At 35.8% G+C, this 19,278-nt stretch overlaps 1 protein-coding gene and 1 long non-coding RNA gene across 7 annotated transcripts in view; one reads left to right on the forward strand and one right to left on the reverse strand.

Moving 5' to 3' along the window:
- Window positions 1–19,278, forward strand: part of SLC41A2 (solute carrier family 41 member 2) — a 103,966-nt gene that overhangs the window by 76,011 nt on the left and 8,677 nt on the right. For all 6 annotated transcript variants that reach the window (XR_012078463.1, XM_072973079.1, XM_072973077.1 and 3 more), the window contains 2 exons: window positions 3,195–3,326; window positions 4,217–4,365. Coding sequence is in view for 5 of the 6 variants with exons in the window: in XM_072973079.1 (XP_072829180.1) it covers window positions 3,195–3,326; window positions 4,217–4,365 (281 nt within the window). In the remaining variant the exon portion in view is untranslated. Of the gene's footprint in view, window positions 1–3,194; window positions 3,327–4,216; window positions 4,366–19,278 lie in introns of those variants that run through there.
- LOC140700450 (uncharacterized) lies at window positions 14,837–16,887 on the reverse strand. Its single transcript, XR_012078842.1, has 3 exons — window positions 16,815–16,887; window positions 15,343–15,731; window positions 14,837–15,180 (listed from the first exon to the last, which is right to left on the reverse strand). It is a non-coding gene; the product is annotated as an uncharacterized lncRNA (long non-coding RNA).

Here is a 19,278-nt window from a genome sequence, read left to right on the forward strand (position 1 = left end):
GAAGGCATCAGGCCCTGAAGTTTTCTTTGTGGACAAGTTTTTAGCTATGAATTCATTTTCTTTAATACAGGGTTTTTCAGCTTGACACTATTGGCATTTGAAACCAGATAATTTCTTATTATGGGGGAAGCATTCTGTGCATTGTAGAATGTCTAGCAACATCTCAGACCTCTGCCCACTAGATCCCAGTAGCACCTCCCAGATTATGATAACCAAAAATGTCTCCAGATATTGCCAGATCTCTCTTTTTTTAATTGGGGGTTGGTTCTTGGTGGCAAAATTACCCCCAGCTGAGAACTACTGCTTTATAGATATAAGGCTATTCATATTACTGTTTCTTGTCAAGTGAGTTTCTGTAGTTTGTGGTTTTCAAGGAATTTTTAAATTTCATCTAAGCTCTCATTTTCTGGCATGACCATATCATTCATTTAATGCCTGCATAGTCTGTAATGGTGACCCCTCTTTCATTCTTACTATTGAAATTTGTATCTTTTATTCTTGATCTATTCAAAGAACCAGCTTTTGGTTTCATTTCTTTATTCTCCGTTGTTTTTGTTTTCTATTTCATTGATTTGTGCTCTTAAACTTATTATTCCTTCTTTATACTTTCATTCAGTTTAATTTTTTCTTTTTTTATGTTATGAATTTCTAAGTATGCTTTATGTGTCTCCCACAAATCTCAATATGTTGTGTTTTCATTTTCATTAAATCCAGAATATTTAAAAATTTCCATTGTGATTTCTTCTTTGACCTGTGGGTTACTTAGAAGTGTGTTACTTACTTTCCAATATTTGGGGGAATTCTCAGATATCTATCTGTTCTGGCCAGAAAACATACTTTATGTGTTCCAATTATTTCATATTTGTTGAGACTTATTTTATGGCTCATGATATGGTCTATCTTTGTGGACGTTTCATATGTTTACTTGTAAAGAATATATATTCTGTTATTGTTGGATGGTGTGTTCTGTAAATGTCCCTTTAGATCAAACTCATTGATAGTATTGTTTCAAACATCTATGTAGTTTCGATTTTTTTAATCTCTGTATTGTAGTTAATGAGAGAGGAGTGATAAAGTCTCCAAATATAAACAAGAACTTGTCTGAGTTATTTTTTTTTCAGTTTTATCAGTTCTTCCTCTATCTATTCTGAAGATCTTGCATCTGCATTTAAAATTGTTATGTCTTTTTCATGAGTTGACCTCCTCAACCATTATTCAGTGTTCATTTTTATCCCTGGTAGTATTCCCGGTCGCAAAGTCTTCTTTTTTCCTTGCTCAAATTGCTATAACCACTCTAGATTTCTTTTTACTTGTGCTTGTATACTATATTTTTCCATACCTTTAATTTTAATCTATATCCCCATCTTTTTTTTAAGATTTTTTTGATTTATAATCATTTTACAATGTTGTGTCAAATTCCAGTGTTCAGCACAATTTTTCAGTCATACATGGACATATACACACTCATTGTCACATTTTTTTCTCTGTGAGCTACCATAAGATTTTGTGTATATTTCCCTGTGCTATACAGGATAATCTTGTTTATCTATTCTACAATTTTGAAATCCCAGTCTGTCCCTTCCCACCCTCCGCCCCCCTGGCAACTACAAGTCTGTATTCTATGTCTATGAGTCTAAGAATGCACGTTGTACATCTTTTCCACTAGATCCTTTAATGTATTAATCATAGTTATTTTAACATCTTCGTCAGATAGTTTCAACACCTTAGTCATCTCTGGGTCTGGTTCTTTTGGCTTCTTATCTCCTGACAATAGTCTGTTTTCTTTATTGCTTTTTACTGTCTCAAATTTTTATCGAATGCTGGGCACTGTGTATAAAAGAACATTGGCGACTGAGACAAATATTATCTGTGCCTAAAAAGGGTAGACTTTTTCTTCTGTTCATTACCATAGAGGACTGAGTCAGTCTCATCAGTAGTTGAGCTGGGTTTGTTTTTTGTGGTAATTATAGTTACCTTCAGTGCATCACTGAGTTCAAATTTCTTAATTGATGAACTCCTGCTCCTTATGCTTAGTGTGAAACATGGAGTGCTATATGCCTGCAGCATGGAAGGCTTAACTGTTTGTGCTTTTGCTCCTCTGCTCATGGTAGACTGCTGATGCTTGCTACATGGTGCAAGGCATGGGATGGAGTTTGGGATTCTCTTGTACTATTACCATTCTTAGGCAGTCCCTATGCACTTGGTCCACAGAGGTCAGGCTTCCTTAGTGTTTCTTTCCCTCCCCTTTTGGCGGTCACTCTGCTAGATTGGTCTTGGCAGGAAGACTTTCTTTTGAGCAGGAAGACAGCTTTTGCTTCTGCTCTTCCTCCAGTGGCAACTGATCTTTGCCTGGGATCAGACAGCTGGGGTGTTTTCTTCACCACCCCAAGCATAGTTTGTTTCATGTGAGAGAGATTCAGAAATAGATGTGCTCTCTTGCTGTGTGCCATCAAGGTTGGCTATGTCAAGTGTTCTGCCCTATCTCAATCTGTCTCACAAACACCCAGAGATAGCTAGCAGGTGAATGTGGACTCTCCTTGTAAGTAGGGTCCCCAGGTATTCTCAGTGATTCAGTTAGCCCACACTTAGTATTTAAGAATTTGAAATTTTCAGTTGTTTTCTTCCTACTTGATTTTATGGCTACTACATCCTCCTCCCATACTCTGTCAAAGGAGAAAGAGTTTGGGTGTCCTAACTCACCTTTGGGGCGCTTACTGCCCTTTGCGAACTCATCTTTCTCAGAGTGTATGAGAGGATAATCTAGGTTAAAAGATTACTTTCTTGAGTATTTCTTTCAGTGTCTCATACCAGTTTCTTTAGTAACCTGAGAAGACAAATATCAAATCTTGTCTATTTGGATAAGTCTAGCTTATTTTCCCTCTCATTAAGATGATGAACATGAAACATCATATAACCTAGTTTTATATTTTAGTTGTGATAGTAATTTTTTTTAATTACTTACTCTGCTTTCAGACCAGTTAGTTAGATTTGAAAAAATAATGAATGAGTCTTTCACAACAATAATTTTATGCCTTTGGAATATCTACCTCAACATTAAATAAGTCAACATTTCAGAAGAATTCTGTTTAGCTTTATTGGCCCACGATATGACATAATTGGATTATATTTACTTGAATTTATGCAAGTTATTTAAAATAAGAAGATAGCTACATTGTTTTTCTTTATGTTTCCAGGTATTGGTGGTAATTTGGTGGCCATTCAGGCTAGCAGGATTTCTACCTACCTCCATTTACACAGCATTCCAGGAGAACTGCCTGATGAACCCAAAGGTTGTTACTACCCATTTAGAACTTTTTTTGGTCCAGGTAAGTGCTCATGGGTGAACTCTTATGAATATAGGCAGGCAGCCTTAGTTGAATACATGTTTTGTGAATGTTGCACAGGTTTCCATTTCTGAGAGCTAAGTAGATTTTAAATAGATTTTGTTCACTAAATCTCAGTGAACAACAACAAAAAAAGAATTTGTATCAATTCTGTAGTTGCTGAGGAACTTTGCATCATTTTTGTCTTTTATCTTTCTCTGGGATATCTTGTTTATGAGTCAAGAAAGAGGGGCCTTGTACATATAAGAAAGCACTGCGAGGTGATTTAAGGAGACAGATATACTGTCTTTTATATGTTAATCCTTTTGGCCTTTCCAAGTGTAGGCATTTGATCCCAAACAGAATGAGAGAGGATAACCTCAGTTATAAGGAACAGTGCATTGTTTATGTCTCAGACATAGGATGCCCAAAAAACTAAACAATTTTAAACCTCACAATTTTTGACAACTTTTTTCTCTGATGAAAGTAAATGTAATTATTGACTTTTGAATAAGGATCAGAAATGCCCAGTCTTGTAATAGCAGTGAAAGAATTCTAAAGGAAAAATAAAATTAAACATTTCAGTACTTTAAGAACTTTATATTTTTTCTTTTGTCTTCTCTCTGTTTTTATAATAGATATTATAGTTTGACCAAAGGTCTTCATAGCAAGGTTTCAGCAACCATCTTTCATTTAATAAGTAGGTAACATATAGGAAGAATTTCTAAAAGTTAAGTGAATTGTAAATAGTTAAAATTTATTTTAAGCAATTGACATTTATGTGATTCTATACAATATATTAACTAGACGTAATCCTCAAATTTTAACAACCGTGACCTATTATTCACCAAAATATGATTTTGTTTTAACAACTTTTACATTTTATGTTACAGGAGTCAATAATAAGTCAGCTCAAGTTCTGCTGCTGTTAGTGATACCTGGACATTTAATTTTCCTCTACACTATTCACTTGATGAAAAGTGGTCACACTTCTTTAACTGTAATCTTCGTAGTGGTATACTTAATTGCTGCTGTGTTACAGGTAAGAGTTAAAACCTCTTGCAATCTCTTTTATGCTCAAGTTGAAGTAAAAGAAATACTTTAAAGTTTCAAACCTCAGCTGAATGCCTTTGTGTATTGACTTGATATTCTTAAAACTAGTAACTCAGGACCACTTTTAATTTGATCAATGGAACCTTTGAATTTCCTGTGTCCTGGATTCTGCATCTTCCTTTTTGTTCTCTTGTTTTGTATGAACACATTTCCAGATACATTCCTGAGAAAGAGTGCTACATAAGGAAAAAATTTTTGAGTCTTTGCATGTTGTAAAATGGTTTTTCATGAATTGGTTGCCTGGATATAGAATTCTGTTTCTTTAGAAGTTTGAAGACATTGCTTCCTTGCTTTTTAACTTCTCCTATTACCATGAAAAAGAGCAACACATGCCATTCTCACTGCTGATCTCATTGTACAAAACTACTTTTATATTTCTAGAAGCTTGCAAGGTCTTCTCCTTTTCCCTGTTGTCGTTAAATTTCTTCTGGTATATATCTGTAAATCTTAAAATAATATGCCTGAATTTCTAGTTCATGGTTAATCTCCTTTAGACTCTTGCTAATGAAAATTGAGGATTTGGGTGCTCTTATAATGACTGGTCTTTCCCATATGGTTATATCACAGTTTTTGGTTTCATTAGTAGTCAGTGTTTCTATCATTAGGTCTATCTAAACATTGTTTACTATAGAACCAGATAATGTACCTTCTTTCTTTTTGTGTATTTTATTTTTCTTAGGGTTAATAGTCACATCTTTTTTCATTTGCATCATTTTCCATAAACCCATTTTTAATTTTTTTCCAACTGTTCAACTTTATTTTGGCTTCTTGGCCATGGGTTCTTGCTAAGCTCTGTAGGATTTGGTACCTCCTACAGTGAGAAATCCTAACATAAGAGATGCATTCAAATAATTTTTTGAAGAGATAACATTTGAATTTGGCCTTCAAGCAGTTTGTAGGAGTGAGTCTGGAGGGTAAGTATGGGGAATTATGCCAGTCAAAAGAAACTGCATTGATAATAATGATGTTAATGACATTAACTGACATTTAATGTGTTTCCTATACAACCAATGTTGTTCTGAGTGCTTTACATGCACAGATTCAGTTAATTCTCACACTCTATGAGATTTGTCCTTTTGATATAAATCAGTGATTTTTAAACTGAAGTACATACAGAACCGTGCCTTGTGCACAGAAAGAAAAATTTTAAACTTTTATATGTTAACCTTATTTGTTTAAAGTGTCTATTTTCTTCTATTTTTAAGATCGCTTTCCAGTAAACATAATCTATTAGCACAATGTTAAGTAAGCATGCTCATTTACATTGGAAGGGCTGCATAGTCTAAAGCTTTTGGAGATTACTGAATTAAAGCACAGAGTTTATGCCAGAAAGAGAAAGTAGTTCATACAGAGGATCTAACAAGAGAAGAAAAGTAGATGAGATAAGGTTAAGAAAGTAGATTAGGGCTGATGTAGAAAGGCCTTAAATCCAGATAAGGGAGACAAGAATCTATTCATAAAATAACGAAAACCCTGTGAGTTAATTGATATTTGTAACTTTTCTCTAATGCTTGAGATTTTATTAAAAGTTACCTACTAAATCATTCATTCATTCATTTATTCATTCAGTAAACCATCATTCTACTTGATGCACAGTGGGTTTTAAATCCCAGGATGAATAAATTCAAACGTTATCCTCAAGGACTCATAGTCTGGAGGGAAGATTACTACATGAACAAATAACTGTATTATAATGTAATATAATATTAATGCTGGGAATAGGTACGCATAATTTGCTGTCAGGGCTTGGAAGAAAAAGCAGTTGATTCTACCTGGGGAGTAATATTTTTCTACTGTTCAGTAGGGACAAAGTTATTTCAAATACTCTTTTTTACTACTGGCTATCTTTATTGCTGTATGTGATACAGTCATTTATTATAATTTATGTTCTCCATATGTGTAAGTATTATGAAAAAGATGCATTCCTTAATCCCATGGGCAATATTTAAGAAACTATTCTTTGGTCTTTTAATAAACACACCACTTTTAGAGCAAATTCCTATTTGTAACTTTACTTCTTCACCTCATGGATTGATTTGACATTTATGTTTATGGTTCTGTGCCAGTATATGATCATGTATCATTTCACTTAAGTTAGTGAAGGATATAAGAAATTTTTCTGAATTTATAAAAATACTAGATTTCAACCTATACTCACAGTATACCTAGATGTCTTTTTTTTAACCTCTGACCTAAATTCTGACCAGTGAAGTTTGAAAAACTGAGTTGAGGAAAGAATATTACTATCTCTGTGTCTCAATTACCCCCTCAATAAAATGGGAGGAACACAGACAGTCAAACTTAGGATTTTTCAGTTCTGTGATGTACAAAAGTGATAATGCATTCAGTAGAAACCATACTTCACATTTTAAATTTTGATATTTCCCGGGCTAGTGACATCCAGTGTGACACTGTCTTCTGATGCTGGGCAGTAGCAGTGAGCCATGGCACCGAGTCAGCCGCATGCTCATGAGGGTAACCAACCGATACACTTAAGACCATCCTGTATCCAAACAACTATTCTGTTTTTCACTTGCAGTACAATAAATTACATGAGCTACTCTAACACTTTACTGTAAAATAGGCTTTGTGTTAGATGGTTTCGCCCAGTTGTAGGATAGTGTAAGGGTTCCCAGCATGTTGAAGTCAGGCTAGGCTATGCTATGATGTTCAGTAGGGTTGTATTAAATGCATTTTCAACTTACAGTATTTTCAAATTACCATGGTTTTATTGGGGTGGAACCCCATCATAAGTCAAGGAAGATCTGTGGTAGTTCCTACCTCATAGGCACTTTTGAGGATTAAATGAATAAAGCTTGTTTTGTAGTAGATGCTATATGAGTGTTACCTGACACTGCTGTTGTTGTTATTAAACAATTATAAATGGTGAGCTATTGATCGCTGAATGACAATTGAAATTTTTTTTACCTTATAGTATTGAGTGAATCTTCTTATGTGTCTTTTATGACTGTCATTTTTATGGGTTTTAGTTTTTGTTTTCTCCCCCTAAAATCAGGTATCTGCCAGAGCAGATCTTTGTTTTTGTACCTGACATTGTGCATTATTCCAACAGAATAGCTTAGAATCACACTGTAACTTCTCAGATCAAATCTTCGTGCTCTGACACTAACATATATAACACATACACAAACACACACATTTGTACACCTCTTTGGAGACTAAGGTTAGATGGAAGATCTTCACTTTTTCCTGCATACTTCATTCAAAGATGGACAGAAAAAAATAGATACTTTTTTAAAGATGAAGACTTTCACAACTTAAGACTCAACTTTTAGTATTTTTACTCGGTTGGGTTCCTTTTTCATCTGGGTAAATTTATATTCAAAACCTGGGTTTAAGTTCCAGCTCTTGCTCACATATTTCAGTACACACCAGTCTTCTTATTACTAAACTCTGTATTTTGATTGACTATTATATAGTAAAATTTTCTAATACATGTTTGATTTCTCCCCATCCAGATTCCTACCTCCTTGAGGGTAGAGACCAAGCCTTTTTTCCTTTTGATTTTCTCCATAAGACATGATAGAGTGTTTTTTTAATTCTTGATATTTCACCCTCTTCCCAGACTAATGTTCTTTAAGGAAACCCCCACCCCCGCCCCCTAACTCCCCAGTCAACTAAATGAAGGAAATCCTATGGAAGGAAACTTGATATTGAACTTATTATAATGACATAGTAACAGTTCTTTGCAGTATTTTTGCTTTTACTCAAGTATCATCTCTCCCTGGAAGCTTTTCTTGAATACCTAATTTGGTCTAAGTGCCTTTATTCTCTGTTCTGGTGGTGGTACCCGTGAATACCATTACCCTAGCTTTTCCACATTATATTGACATTATCTGTTTGTGTGTTTGTTTTACCCATTCTAGAGAAAGGGTCTTTGTTTTACTCATGTTTGTATCTCTAGCACCTAGCCTCATCCCTAGTGCTCAGTTACTGTTTGTTAGACTGAATGACTATATCTTGTTAGCTCTGTCTCCCCTTCAGAAGGAGAAAAGTATCCAACTGTATTTAGGTACCAGAAATTCCAGAAAAAATGAAAAAAATTCTAAATTTTCTTCTCCTTGCTCAAATTTCCTCTTTCATTGACGTAGGTATTTAAAATAAAAGCAATGAAAAATAAAACAAAACCACAAATGCTATCAGCATTCAGTCAAAATTGTAAGAATTTACTAAAATGTTTAGAGATGAAGTGACTTGATATCAAGGGAAAGTGCAAGTTTGGCTTTAGATAAGGCAAAATTGGAAATGAGTTGAAAATTGATGAAGCTGAAGGATGGAACATGAGCGGTGTAGGGATAATTTGTACTATTCTGTCTACTTTTGTATATATTTGAATTTTTACATAGTAAGGAGTTTTAAAATGAGGATTTTTCAGAGCATATTGACTTTCTAATTTTGGTCCTATAGCTGACTATTTCTTACTGGAAGTGAAAAGTAAGAAGACAACTTGAGTTTGAAATTGTTTGAGACTTAGAATGGTTGGGTTCGTGTCTTATTTTGCCATAGGTGCCCACTGACTCCATTTTTTGAAACTTTAAAAAAATTTTAACAATCTACTTACATGTCAATTTCATTGTTTAGGTGCTTATTGTGTGTCTTGAGAGTAGAAGGAACCTAACAAATGTGATTTTGTTTTGTGACATTAAGGCCACTGAACCAGAGTCTGTAGATGTGCTGGATTGTACTCTTACTCATATTCTTACCCAGTGCCCAAGAGCAATCAGAGTGGTTGGAATATGTCAAGGCCAGAGTAATGTGTGAAAGGCATTATTTGGTACACCTCTAGCCACACTGCATTTTGAGTTTGTTTTTTTTTTCCTCCACATGAAGAATGGGTTGGCACCAAGGTAACCATACTGATTACCCATTATACCTTTTGTGCCGTCAGTCAGCATTCATGAGACTGCTAGCTCTGGCAAAGGGCACAGTTGGGTTTAGAACGTAATTTTTCTTCTATATCAAATTAGCCCACTGAACCCACAACTTCAGAGAACCAGAGTGTACTTTCTTCTCCAAATTTAGAGATGACTGGGTTCTTTCCCTCTAAGTGGTCATTTCCCTGCCTTCACATCTTACTTATTCAGATACTCCATTGACTGCTCAAAACCTGTTAATTTGTGAAATCAAAAGCATATTATGGAATTCCAGGCTGTGGTGGACCTTGTTGGCCTTCCTTCTAAGAGATACAGAAGAGAATTTTGATATCCTCGTCAGGGTTTTCTGTCTGTAATTCATTTGTTTGCCTTATTCCCTATGGCCTTTTTCAAGGACGTAATACGTGGATAGTATAATAAACCGGAGAAGGTACAAAGGTAACTGTCAGTCAGATAAACAGAGTGGCAATCTCTTGAGCAAAGAAAAAACAGCTGTACATTGTAGTTCATTTCCCTATTTAATTTAAAGCCTCTACTAGTTCCCCTTTGTGTTTGAAATCCTAGTATGCTTCCTTTGTCTGTAAAGAGATAAAAGCTTAAACTTTGGATGACATAACCTACAGAAGGCAAAAAGATAGGCCCATTTGGAGTATATTACTTTTTTTTCTGCTAGAAAATATTTCAGTAGGAAAGAAGAATGATTTTTCTAGCCCTAGGTGCCTGTTAAATTCCGGCAAAGTGTTCGTTAATATAATTCAATTAATCAAAACTATTACTAAATGAAAATTTTAACTCCCATTTTTAAGCAGTGATTGTTTCATACAGAAAATTAGGTTATTAAGAATTTTGCTAAACTTCTAGAAGTACCCAATCCCATGGGAAATTGATGTGAAAGTTTGGTTGTAGAAAATGTGCCTGTATCTGTTTTTTAATGTGGGAGAGACAAATGTTTCCCTTAATTGGTAGAATGACAGATTTTTAGCATATAAAGGTGAGAATTATAAATATCAGGATTTTATCACATATGTAGTGCACTGTGCTAGTCACTGTACAAAGAAATAGAAGATACTGTCCTTGTGCTGTAGGATCTTCTCTAAGCTGTGGGAGATAAGGTTTAAATGCATGGGATAGTTTAGAGAGGAGCCTAAGACTTACCTTCTTATAACAATAAGTTATAGGCATCTTCCTGTGTAACTTCAGAATCACACTTTGTGCCTATGCATGGCTTTCATTCTTTAAAAGTGCTTTAATATTTTTTTTTTTGGAAGGGAGGGTCAAAGTTTACATACACCTGATGAGAAACTTGAATCCATATCAATAAATGTGAAACTGCCCTTAGTAAAATAGTAATACTTATACTTCCTATTGATATAATTTTGAAAGCAGAAATCTCCTTAGTTTTTATTACTACCTTTCAGTAGGCAGTGTTTGGTTTTTTTTTAATTTTACACTTATGTACAAGTTGCACCATCTTACACTTCCCAATAGATTCTTAGTCTCAAGAATAATTATTCTCAGCAAATCCCAAGCCCAACTTAAATGAGCAAGTGAATGCCCTTCATGAAAAAAATATATAAACTGGATATTGATGATAGGATGTCCTAAGAAGTGTTTCTGTTTTATAAGTAATAGTTCGTGGTTATTTTGAAACCTGTATTTGTGACATGAACATGGCCACAACACAAATGGTACAAATTGAGAGCAAACGTCTTCCATTTCTTATCTAGTAGAACATGGTAGTAGAAATATGGTCTGCATACTTACTAACAGAAGCATTGCCAGTGTCTTAGTTCTGAAGTCACATTCATGTGATTCAGTGCCATTATTTTAACTGTGAAGACATAAAAATAAATGTTTTCACAGAAGAAAAATATTTATAAACCTTATAAATCATCACTTTCTTCACATACAAAGGACAAAGGAAAGAACAGGGGAGGTAAGATCCCAGTATGCAGAACACTGTAGAAAGATCACAGAGTCTTTAGAGTCAGACCTGAGTCTAAATTGCTGCTCTGCTGCTTATTTTGTGACCTTAGTCAAGTTTCGTAACACCTCTGGCCTTATTTTTTTCCTACCTCAGAGGATAGTAATGAAGACTAAGCTAAGGCAAATAAAATACTTGGTAGAGTTCCTGGAACATAATAAGTTTCCAATAATGGCGGTAGCTGCAGTATGTCTTCATTATTGTCATAGACGCCATTTTTATCTTCCTCTCTTTATTGGAGCTGGTTATTCAGTGTCCTGAGGCCTTTTTCATCTCCTCACCATTCTCCTTCCTTTTGACCCCTGTTCTTTACTGCAGGACCCCGTTTTCTTGCTCTTCTGGTGAGTGCCCTAAGCTTCAGATACCACCCTTTCCTTGCTAACTCCCAAACTGATAGATCCAGGCTAGGCTCTTACATCTTCAGTTAAACGTTGAAAACACATTTCAAACTTAACATGTCTAAAACTAAATTATTTCTCTCATAATCTTTCCCCTATCAGTAGGGATGGTAGACAGGAAGCTGCAAGTGAAAAGATTTAGTCTGTTTTTCAGTTAGAAGCTGTTTGTTTTTATATTTCTTCTGCCTAAAACAGTCTCCTTCAGATCCCCAGGTGCACTCCGTGTTCTAGTATCTCTTACTTTACCTGTAAGTCTATATTTATCTCTTTCTGCCATAATTTGACTTGTTATTTTATAGTGTTCAGTTATATTTCCTCTTCATCTGCAACTTTTGGAAGATAAAAAGAACTGGTTCTCTTCCATATAAGCCAGTCCATCTCCTTATCACCTAAGTTGTTCATTCTGAAAATTTTCCATCTCTGACAATTCCCTCCATGAGGTTTAGTGATCTGAGCCACTTTTTCAGTATATATGAGTTTCAAAAATGGTAATAGCAAATATTTATATAGCATTTATTCTGAGCCATGTGCTGTCCTAGGCACTTCACATGCATGAGCTCACTGAATACCTACCACTACCCGCTGAGGCAAGCTACACTGTTAGTTGCCATTTATAGATGAGGCCGTTGACGTGGAGGGAAGTTGAGGGACTTGTCCAAGTCCACACAGCAAGATGGAGTCTGGATCCAGCCTATGCTCCTAACCACTGTGTTTACAAGAATAAGTTTGACACTTTGTTTTGCTCTTAGTGAGGGTCATAGTTTTTAAGATGGCAGTTGCTGAAGGCTTAAAGCTGCCTCTTCTCTCTGGTTTCATTAGATCTTCATATTTCTTCCAGCCAGGTGTTTTGCCTTCTAAGGACATTTGTTACACAAAGTTTACTCAGGATCTGTGCCTACAGAAGTCAAGGAGGAATCCAGTCAAGGACATAAATATGTCCTGAGAGAAGGATTAAGTGCTATGGAAGCTCAGTAGTGGGAGAGGTCTTTTTCCTAGGTAGGGAAGGAAGCTTTCCAATGGATAAAATTTTGTTTTGTGGAATCCACAGAAAATGCCATTCAGCAGACAGGAGTGACATTAAATAAATGAGAAAACTCAGGATATACAGTCCTGTGATGCAAGGTCATATATTATGAAGGGGCCTGGGCTTTGGTTTTCACTACTCACTGCCTGTGTTGGCTTAGTGAAGGTAATCTCACATCTGTTTTCTCATCTGTAAAGAGAGGCTAAGAACAGAACTACCTTGTGGGTTGGTGTGAGGATGGAATGAGATAATGCATGTAAGGTGCAGCTGTTGTCTTAGCCTTTTAATATCATCATCACTAGTAGCTGTGGATCACCGGGGCAGTGAGTCTCAGGGTGTCAGTGAGGGGATTGGAACCTGTGAGTCTAGCATTGAGTCCCTACCATGATTCTGCTACCCAACTCATTCTTTGGAGTCATTCTTCTGAGTAAAGAAAATGTAGCCATACGGTGGCAACGTAGCCATAATTGGAATCCCAGGATAACCACCCAGTAGTTGAGCAAGTTAATTGGCTTAGCCCTGGGCAAGTTACTTAATTCCTTGGGGGTCTTATTGTTCTTGCCTGTAGAACGAGGATAATGATTCCTCTTTGCACAGCAGTCATAATGTTAAAATATCTGACACATAGCAGGCCCCTATTAAATGGTGTGATTATGTCTTTTTTTTATTATGACATTATCTCAAATCCCATTCCCAGATGACATCTCAAAGGAAAGAGCTAAGCAACCAGATTTTAACAGGTTGCCTAACTTCACTCACCTTTCTTTCTCATTCTTCAGGATTTAAATCCACTGGATTCCAACTGGGAAGTAAAGATCTCTGTATTCTTTCTATGTGACTGTTGTGCTTCTGTCTCCAAATTGGTTTCTGTCTGTCAGCTTGGGTTGAGGGAAAAGTGTGAAGAGAATGATAAGGGAGGTGCAAAGGGAGGATCTCCAGTTGGAAGATTTTTTTTTAATAGTTGTGAAAATATCTCCTTTACCTTTGGGAGTTGATTAATATGGTTAAGGTAGGAAAATAAAATGGGTGATTTTTTTAAGATTTCTTTTTAGCCCTGTGATTGCATTTTTGTGATATAATAGTGTGTTATGCTGTTATAGCTTAGGTGTAGGGTTTTAAAATTGAGACACTTTCCTAAATCCATATTTATGACTCATTCTCTGGAGAGATATACTTGGGCTCCAGGCCAGTAAGCACAGAAGATGAAATGACTGCCTGCCTCATTGGAGGCACAGTGTGCGAAAGCCCTGTGTAGCAAGGCGTTGAGAAAGGGAGCTCTTTTCCTTCCTGTCAAGGCTAATGAGGATGCAGTTAGGACCAGAGAAGCTAAGCCCTCTTTTCCTAGTGCTCTGGTTAAGATGTTACTGCCTGTCTTCTGAATTTTGCTGAGATTGCAGACATGACTTAGAGGAATTTTCACATCATCTACAAAAAAAAAAAAATCTTATAACACAGCTATGTGAAAGCACTTAATTGAAAAGCATAAAAATCCTTATTCAAGAAATTTGCCAGAATAAAATCTCGATTGCTTGTGATCCCAGAATATTCAGCCAGAAAATACTGACCTGAATGATTCTGTAATTTAAATTTGATTTTTGTGATTTAAAAAATAAATGTTTAGCACCATACTGCTTTTTTATTTCAAAGCTAAGTGACTGTGTTAGTTCTGCATAATAAAGCTAATCTAAATTGGGTTTTTTTTTGTACCATCTAGGAAATGTGTAAAAGCAAAAAGTCTCTAAACATTTTTGCATTTATTAAAAGGGACCTTTAAAGTGTATCAAAGGATGATGAGGCCATCATTCAGTGTCCGAAGTAAAAAAAGACAAATTTAAATGTCTTGCTTACTCTTGTAAGGGATCTGTGCTGGGATCAGGCAAAATCTCTCCAAGGAGAGCAAACCAATGGTCTTTTATAGAGTTTTAGAGAAGCATGGAGTTCAGGGTTGGGCAGATTTTTAAAAGCTTGAGTAGGCTGGTGTCATCTTTAGAGGTGTGGATATTTGGGTGTGACTACTGTTGTTTGGTTGGTCCTCAGAGTTACATTTATTAAACTGGATTTATTCCTAATTGGCTAAGCAAAGACTATGACTGAGTGGCTTCCTTCTAAAATGCTTTCAGTAAGGCAAGCTGTTTATTGATTGAATGAATTTGAAACCACTTTTGGTGGCTTCTTGTTACCATGACTAAAGATCAGTCTTTTCCTAGGGATGTGGGAATGTTTTCCATTCTCAGTCCCCTCTTTTGTTCCTCACTCAGTCAAAGCTGCAGGATATGAGTAAGGATTATCCAGACCTTCACCTCACGTGTTGATTCTTCTTGAAGATGGGGTATCTGATTTCAGTTTGAGTCAGTCAGTATAATTTCTTTGTGGTGGAGGGGTCTTTGAATTTCTTTATTGAAACATCTGATGGTACAGTAGCTGGGTCGAAGCATTTGAGACACTGGACAGTAATAAGTGTGAGATAAACAAGAATTAGAAGTGTTGTTAAGAAGGGGCTACAGTACACTTCACTTCCATAACCTCAGATTTTCCAGGCCTGACCAAGAAAACAAGTCTCAGCGATTTCCTAGGTAACCAGGGAATAGCTTTTCTTTTATCCTACCTGTAGGTTGTCTTTATTTCACCTGTAACGTTAATTCAGGTGTAGTATGAAATGTTGGCAATGGTTTTGGTTGGCCAAAAGAAAGTCTAAAAAACCATTCTGTTATTTGTAACTATAACTCCTTTTGCTGGTCTTGGGTGGAAGCTGTCTACTTTGTGAAGTCATCTCTTCTCTCTGAGAATCTTGGGTTAATAATTAACTTCTGTAAATCATCTGCTTCGGGAAGTGCTCTGGAGAATGTCAGTTTAGGTCTCTATGGTGTTACATTCCAGCTTTGCCAAGGGTCTCTTCCATTTTTTCCCCAGAGGATAGCAGAGTGTGTTGCTAGTTCAGGCTCATTTAGGGATTATGTTTTATTCATCATCGTTGACTCAGCATCCAGCCCCTGCCTGGTACAGTAAATATTTATAAAATGAATATTCAGCTTTATATTATTCTTGGATTATTTTTGGCATTTCAGTTATATTTCTTCATTTAGATTCTGATCTCATTGAAAGCAATAACCATGTCTTGTTCTACTCTGAATGCTCAGAAGGTTTATCACAGTGTTTTGTATGTTAGATATAAATAAATATTTGTTAAATTGGATTCGGGATATATTGAGTGTACTTTGTTTGGGTAATGGGGCAAATACTTGACAAGGTTCCCCATCTAAAAGAGATAATAGATCTGTTGGAGAGGTGAAACATACACACAGAACAATTTGAAGAGGATGTCTTTTTTAAAAAGCAGTGTTATATGCTTAACAAGTACAAATAAAATATTTATGACTGCTTAAGCGTTATAACAATGTAGATTAAAAAAAAATCTTAGCCAGTTAAACAGAGTGCTAAGCTTTAAAGTTATTTTAAAAACCAAAGTTTCACAATGAAATATAGTGTATTTCACTATGACTAGAGCAGGAATAATGAATGATCTACGCTTTTATGCAACAGTACATTCACAACAATATTGTGACTATCACAAACATGAGGTCAAGCAAAGGAAGCCTGACACAGAAAGAGCACTTAATTTACATTAGGAACAGAAATGGGCATTAACAGCTTAAAAAAAAAAAAAGTACATGAAGCTTGATAACTAACTTCTGCCAGAACAGAACTGAGGCAAAGTGGGGAACAGTAGCTTTTGGTGGGTGATCATGTTCATTCTCCCCCTACCCTGCCCCCTTTGATAAGCCACTGTTCTTGAAGACCTCATTTAGAAGAATATGAGCTAATATTTATGATGTCTATTAACTGCCAGACATGTGTTTTGTTTACATTATTTCATATATCCTTTGAGCAATCCTGAGATACATATAGCCTTCCCTACTTGCCAAGTGACACATACGAAAACTGAAAGCTTTAAAAATTTGCCCAAAGTAATAGAAGTAGTTAAGTGGTAGATAAAATGTGCACTTAGATTTGTATTACTCCGAAGTCTTTGTTCTGTCTGCTCCATCACGGGACAAGTAAAAGGACCGAGAACTTAACCTGGTAATTTCACTGTTTGCTGGTGAAGGATGACGACAAGAGGCTCTGTACTCTAGGGCAGGGAGCAGCAAACTTTCTGTAAAGGACCAGGTAGTCAGCATTTTAGGCCTTGCAGGGCCACATGGTCTCTGTCACAAGTCCTCCGCTCTGCCATGACATCACAGAAGCAGCCATGAACAATGTGTGAATAAATGAGCATGGCCATGCCCCCAAAACTTTACTCATGGACACTGAGAACTGGATTTCATATCATGTTCACAGGTCACAAAATACAGTTCTTCCTTCCATTTAAAAATGTAAAAATCGTTCTTAGCTTATGGGCCGCACAGGTGGTAGCCAGATTTGTCCTGCAGGCTGTAGTTTGCCAACACCTGCTCTAGGCTGTTGCTGAGAAGAAAACTCTACCAGAGTCCTTGTAGATTTTTAGGCATTCCCTTTCTGGACAGGTTCAAAAACTCAACAGACATTTGTCAGACCTCTCCTATGTGCAGCACACTGCTTCTTGACATACAAAGATGACCTCTCCAACCTATGCAATTTAAAAGAAAATAACATTAAAGTATAATTACATACAGTAAAATACACCCATGTAAAGTGTAGAATTTGATGAGTTTTGGCATATGTGTGCATCCATGTAACAAGCACCACAGTCAACACATAGAACATTACCTTCATCCCCAAAAGTTCCCTCATGCTTCTCTGCTGTCAGTTCCCCTTCATGCCTGGCCCTAGGCAACCACTGACCATTTCTCTGTCACTATAAATTATATTCCCCTTTTCTAGAATTTCATATAAATGAATCTAAGTATATACTCTTTGTTTTCTCCTTGTTTTACTCAGCATATGTTTTTGAAGTGTATCCATATTGTTACATGTGTTAATAATTTGTTCTGTTTTGGTCCTTAGTATTCCGTCCTGTGAATATATCACAGTTGGTTTATCCGTTCACCTGCTGATGAACATTTGAGTTGTGTACAGTTTGGGGCTGTTGTGAATGAAGCTGCTATTAACATTCGTGTACAAGTCTTTGTATAGACATATGTTTTTATTTCCTGTGAGCAAACACCCAGGAGTAGAATTACTGGATCTTACGGAAAATACATGCTTAACTTTATAAAAAAAAAAACTGCCAAGCTCTTTTTCCAAAGTGATTATACCATTCTGCACTTCTCATAGCTGCTTTTTCTTAGATGTTAATTAATTAAGCATGCTCCTTCCTTTGTATATCCAATTCTAGTCTCTTCTTTTCTCCATATTCTGTCTCTAATGACTACACCCTTCTTTATCAAGAAAAGATCTATTTTCTAGGTTTCAAATATCTTAGTTATTTCTTTGCCCCTTCCTTTAATCCCCTCCCATAAAAATGGGTTATCTTCTTTTCAGGGTTTGTTTAGCTTTCGTACGTCAAAGAAGTTCAGAACTATACTTCTGATTCTTTTACCTGCAAAATGTTCTTTCAGGTAGTTTCCATTTTCAAGTGATATCCATTACTCAGTTCCTATAGATTTCACAGTTATCCTTTTAAATCTGTTCACTGAGACTGTATGTTACCTAGTAAAGGGGAAAAACAGATTTCCATACTGAGCTCAGTCAAGGAAGGGCTTTTTGGTCTTGTTTCATGGGGATATTTTTAGTCTATTGAGTTTTGTTTCTTATCATAAAGCAACACCTATTCATCATTGTATAATTGTCCATAACCCCCATACTCAAAGACCACCACCACAAATATTTTCATGTGCTATTTTTTTCATGTTTCTCTGCATGTTTATTTTTTTAACATTCTTTTTATTGATTTATAATCATTTTACAGTGTTGTGTCAAATTCCGTGTAGAGCACAATTTTTCAGTTATACATGAACATACATATATTCATTCACATTGTTTTGTCTGTGAGCTACCATAAGAGCTCCATAATTCCATAATGCCCAGGAGCGGAATTCCTGGGTCATACGGTAAGTCTATTCCTAATCTTTTGAGGAATCTCCATTGTGTGCTATTTTTTTAAAAAAAATTTCTCAAATTTGAGTAATATATTGAAAAGGCACTCAATAAATAGTTTTGAATAAATGAATATTCTTTTTTTCCAGTGAAATGGTTTGCTGGACAACAGTCTTACTACTTGAAAAGGGGGTAGCATTAGAAGCAGGGCCATCTTTGGGCTATAGGCAGAGGGCAAAGAGGAAATACCTAAATTGTTTAGGGCCTGATCTCTGCTGATTGCATCTTTCCCTTATATTCTATGGATGTTAACAGCATTAAAGTAATTTTACTTAGTGTGTAGTAGAAAATCAGCAAATGTTCATTTTCTCTAGCTGTTTATGTATGTTTTATTCTCCTCTTTTTTCCTTATTATTATTAAACTAAGAAACATCTTATTTAGTTTGACGTTTTTCTTGATTTTCAGGTTGTCATTTCATAATATTAAGTGACATTAGCTATCATTGGTTCTTTGCATGATTGGAAG

This window comes from Vicugna pacos, chromosome 12 (genome assembly GCF_048564905.1).
Source record: "Vicugna pacos chromosome 12, VicPac4, whole genome shotgun sequence".
Classification (NCBI taxonomy): domain Eukaryota; kingdom Metazoa; phylum Chordata; class Mammalia; order Artiodactyla; family Camelidae; genus Vicugna; species Vicugna pacos.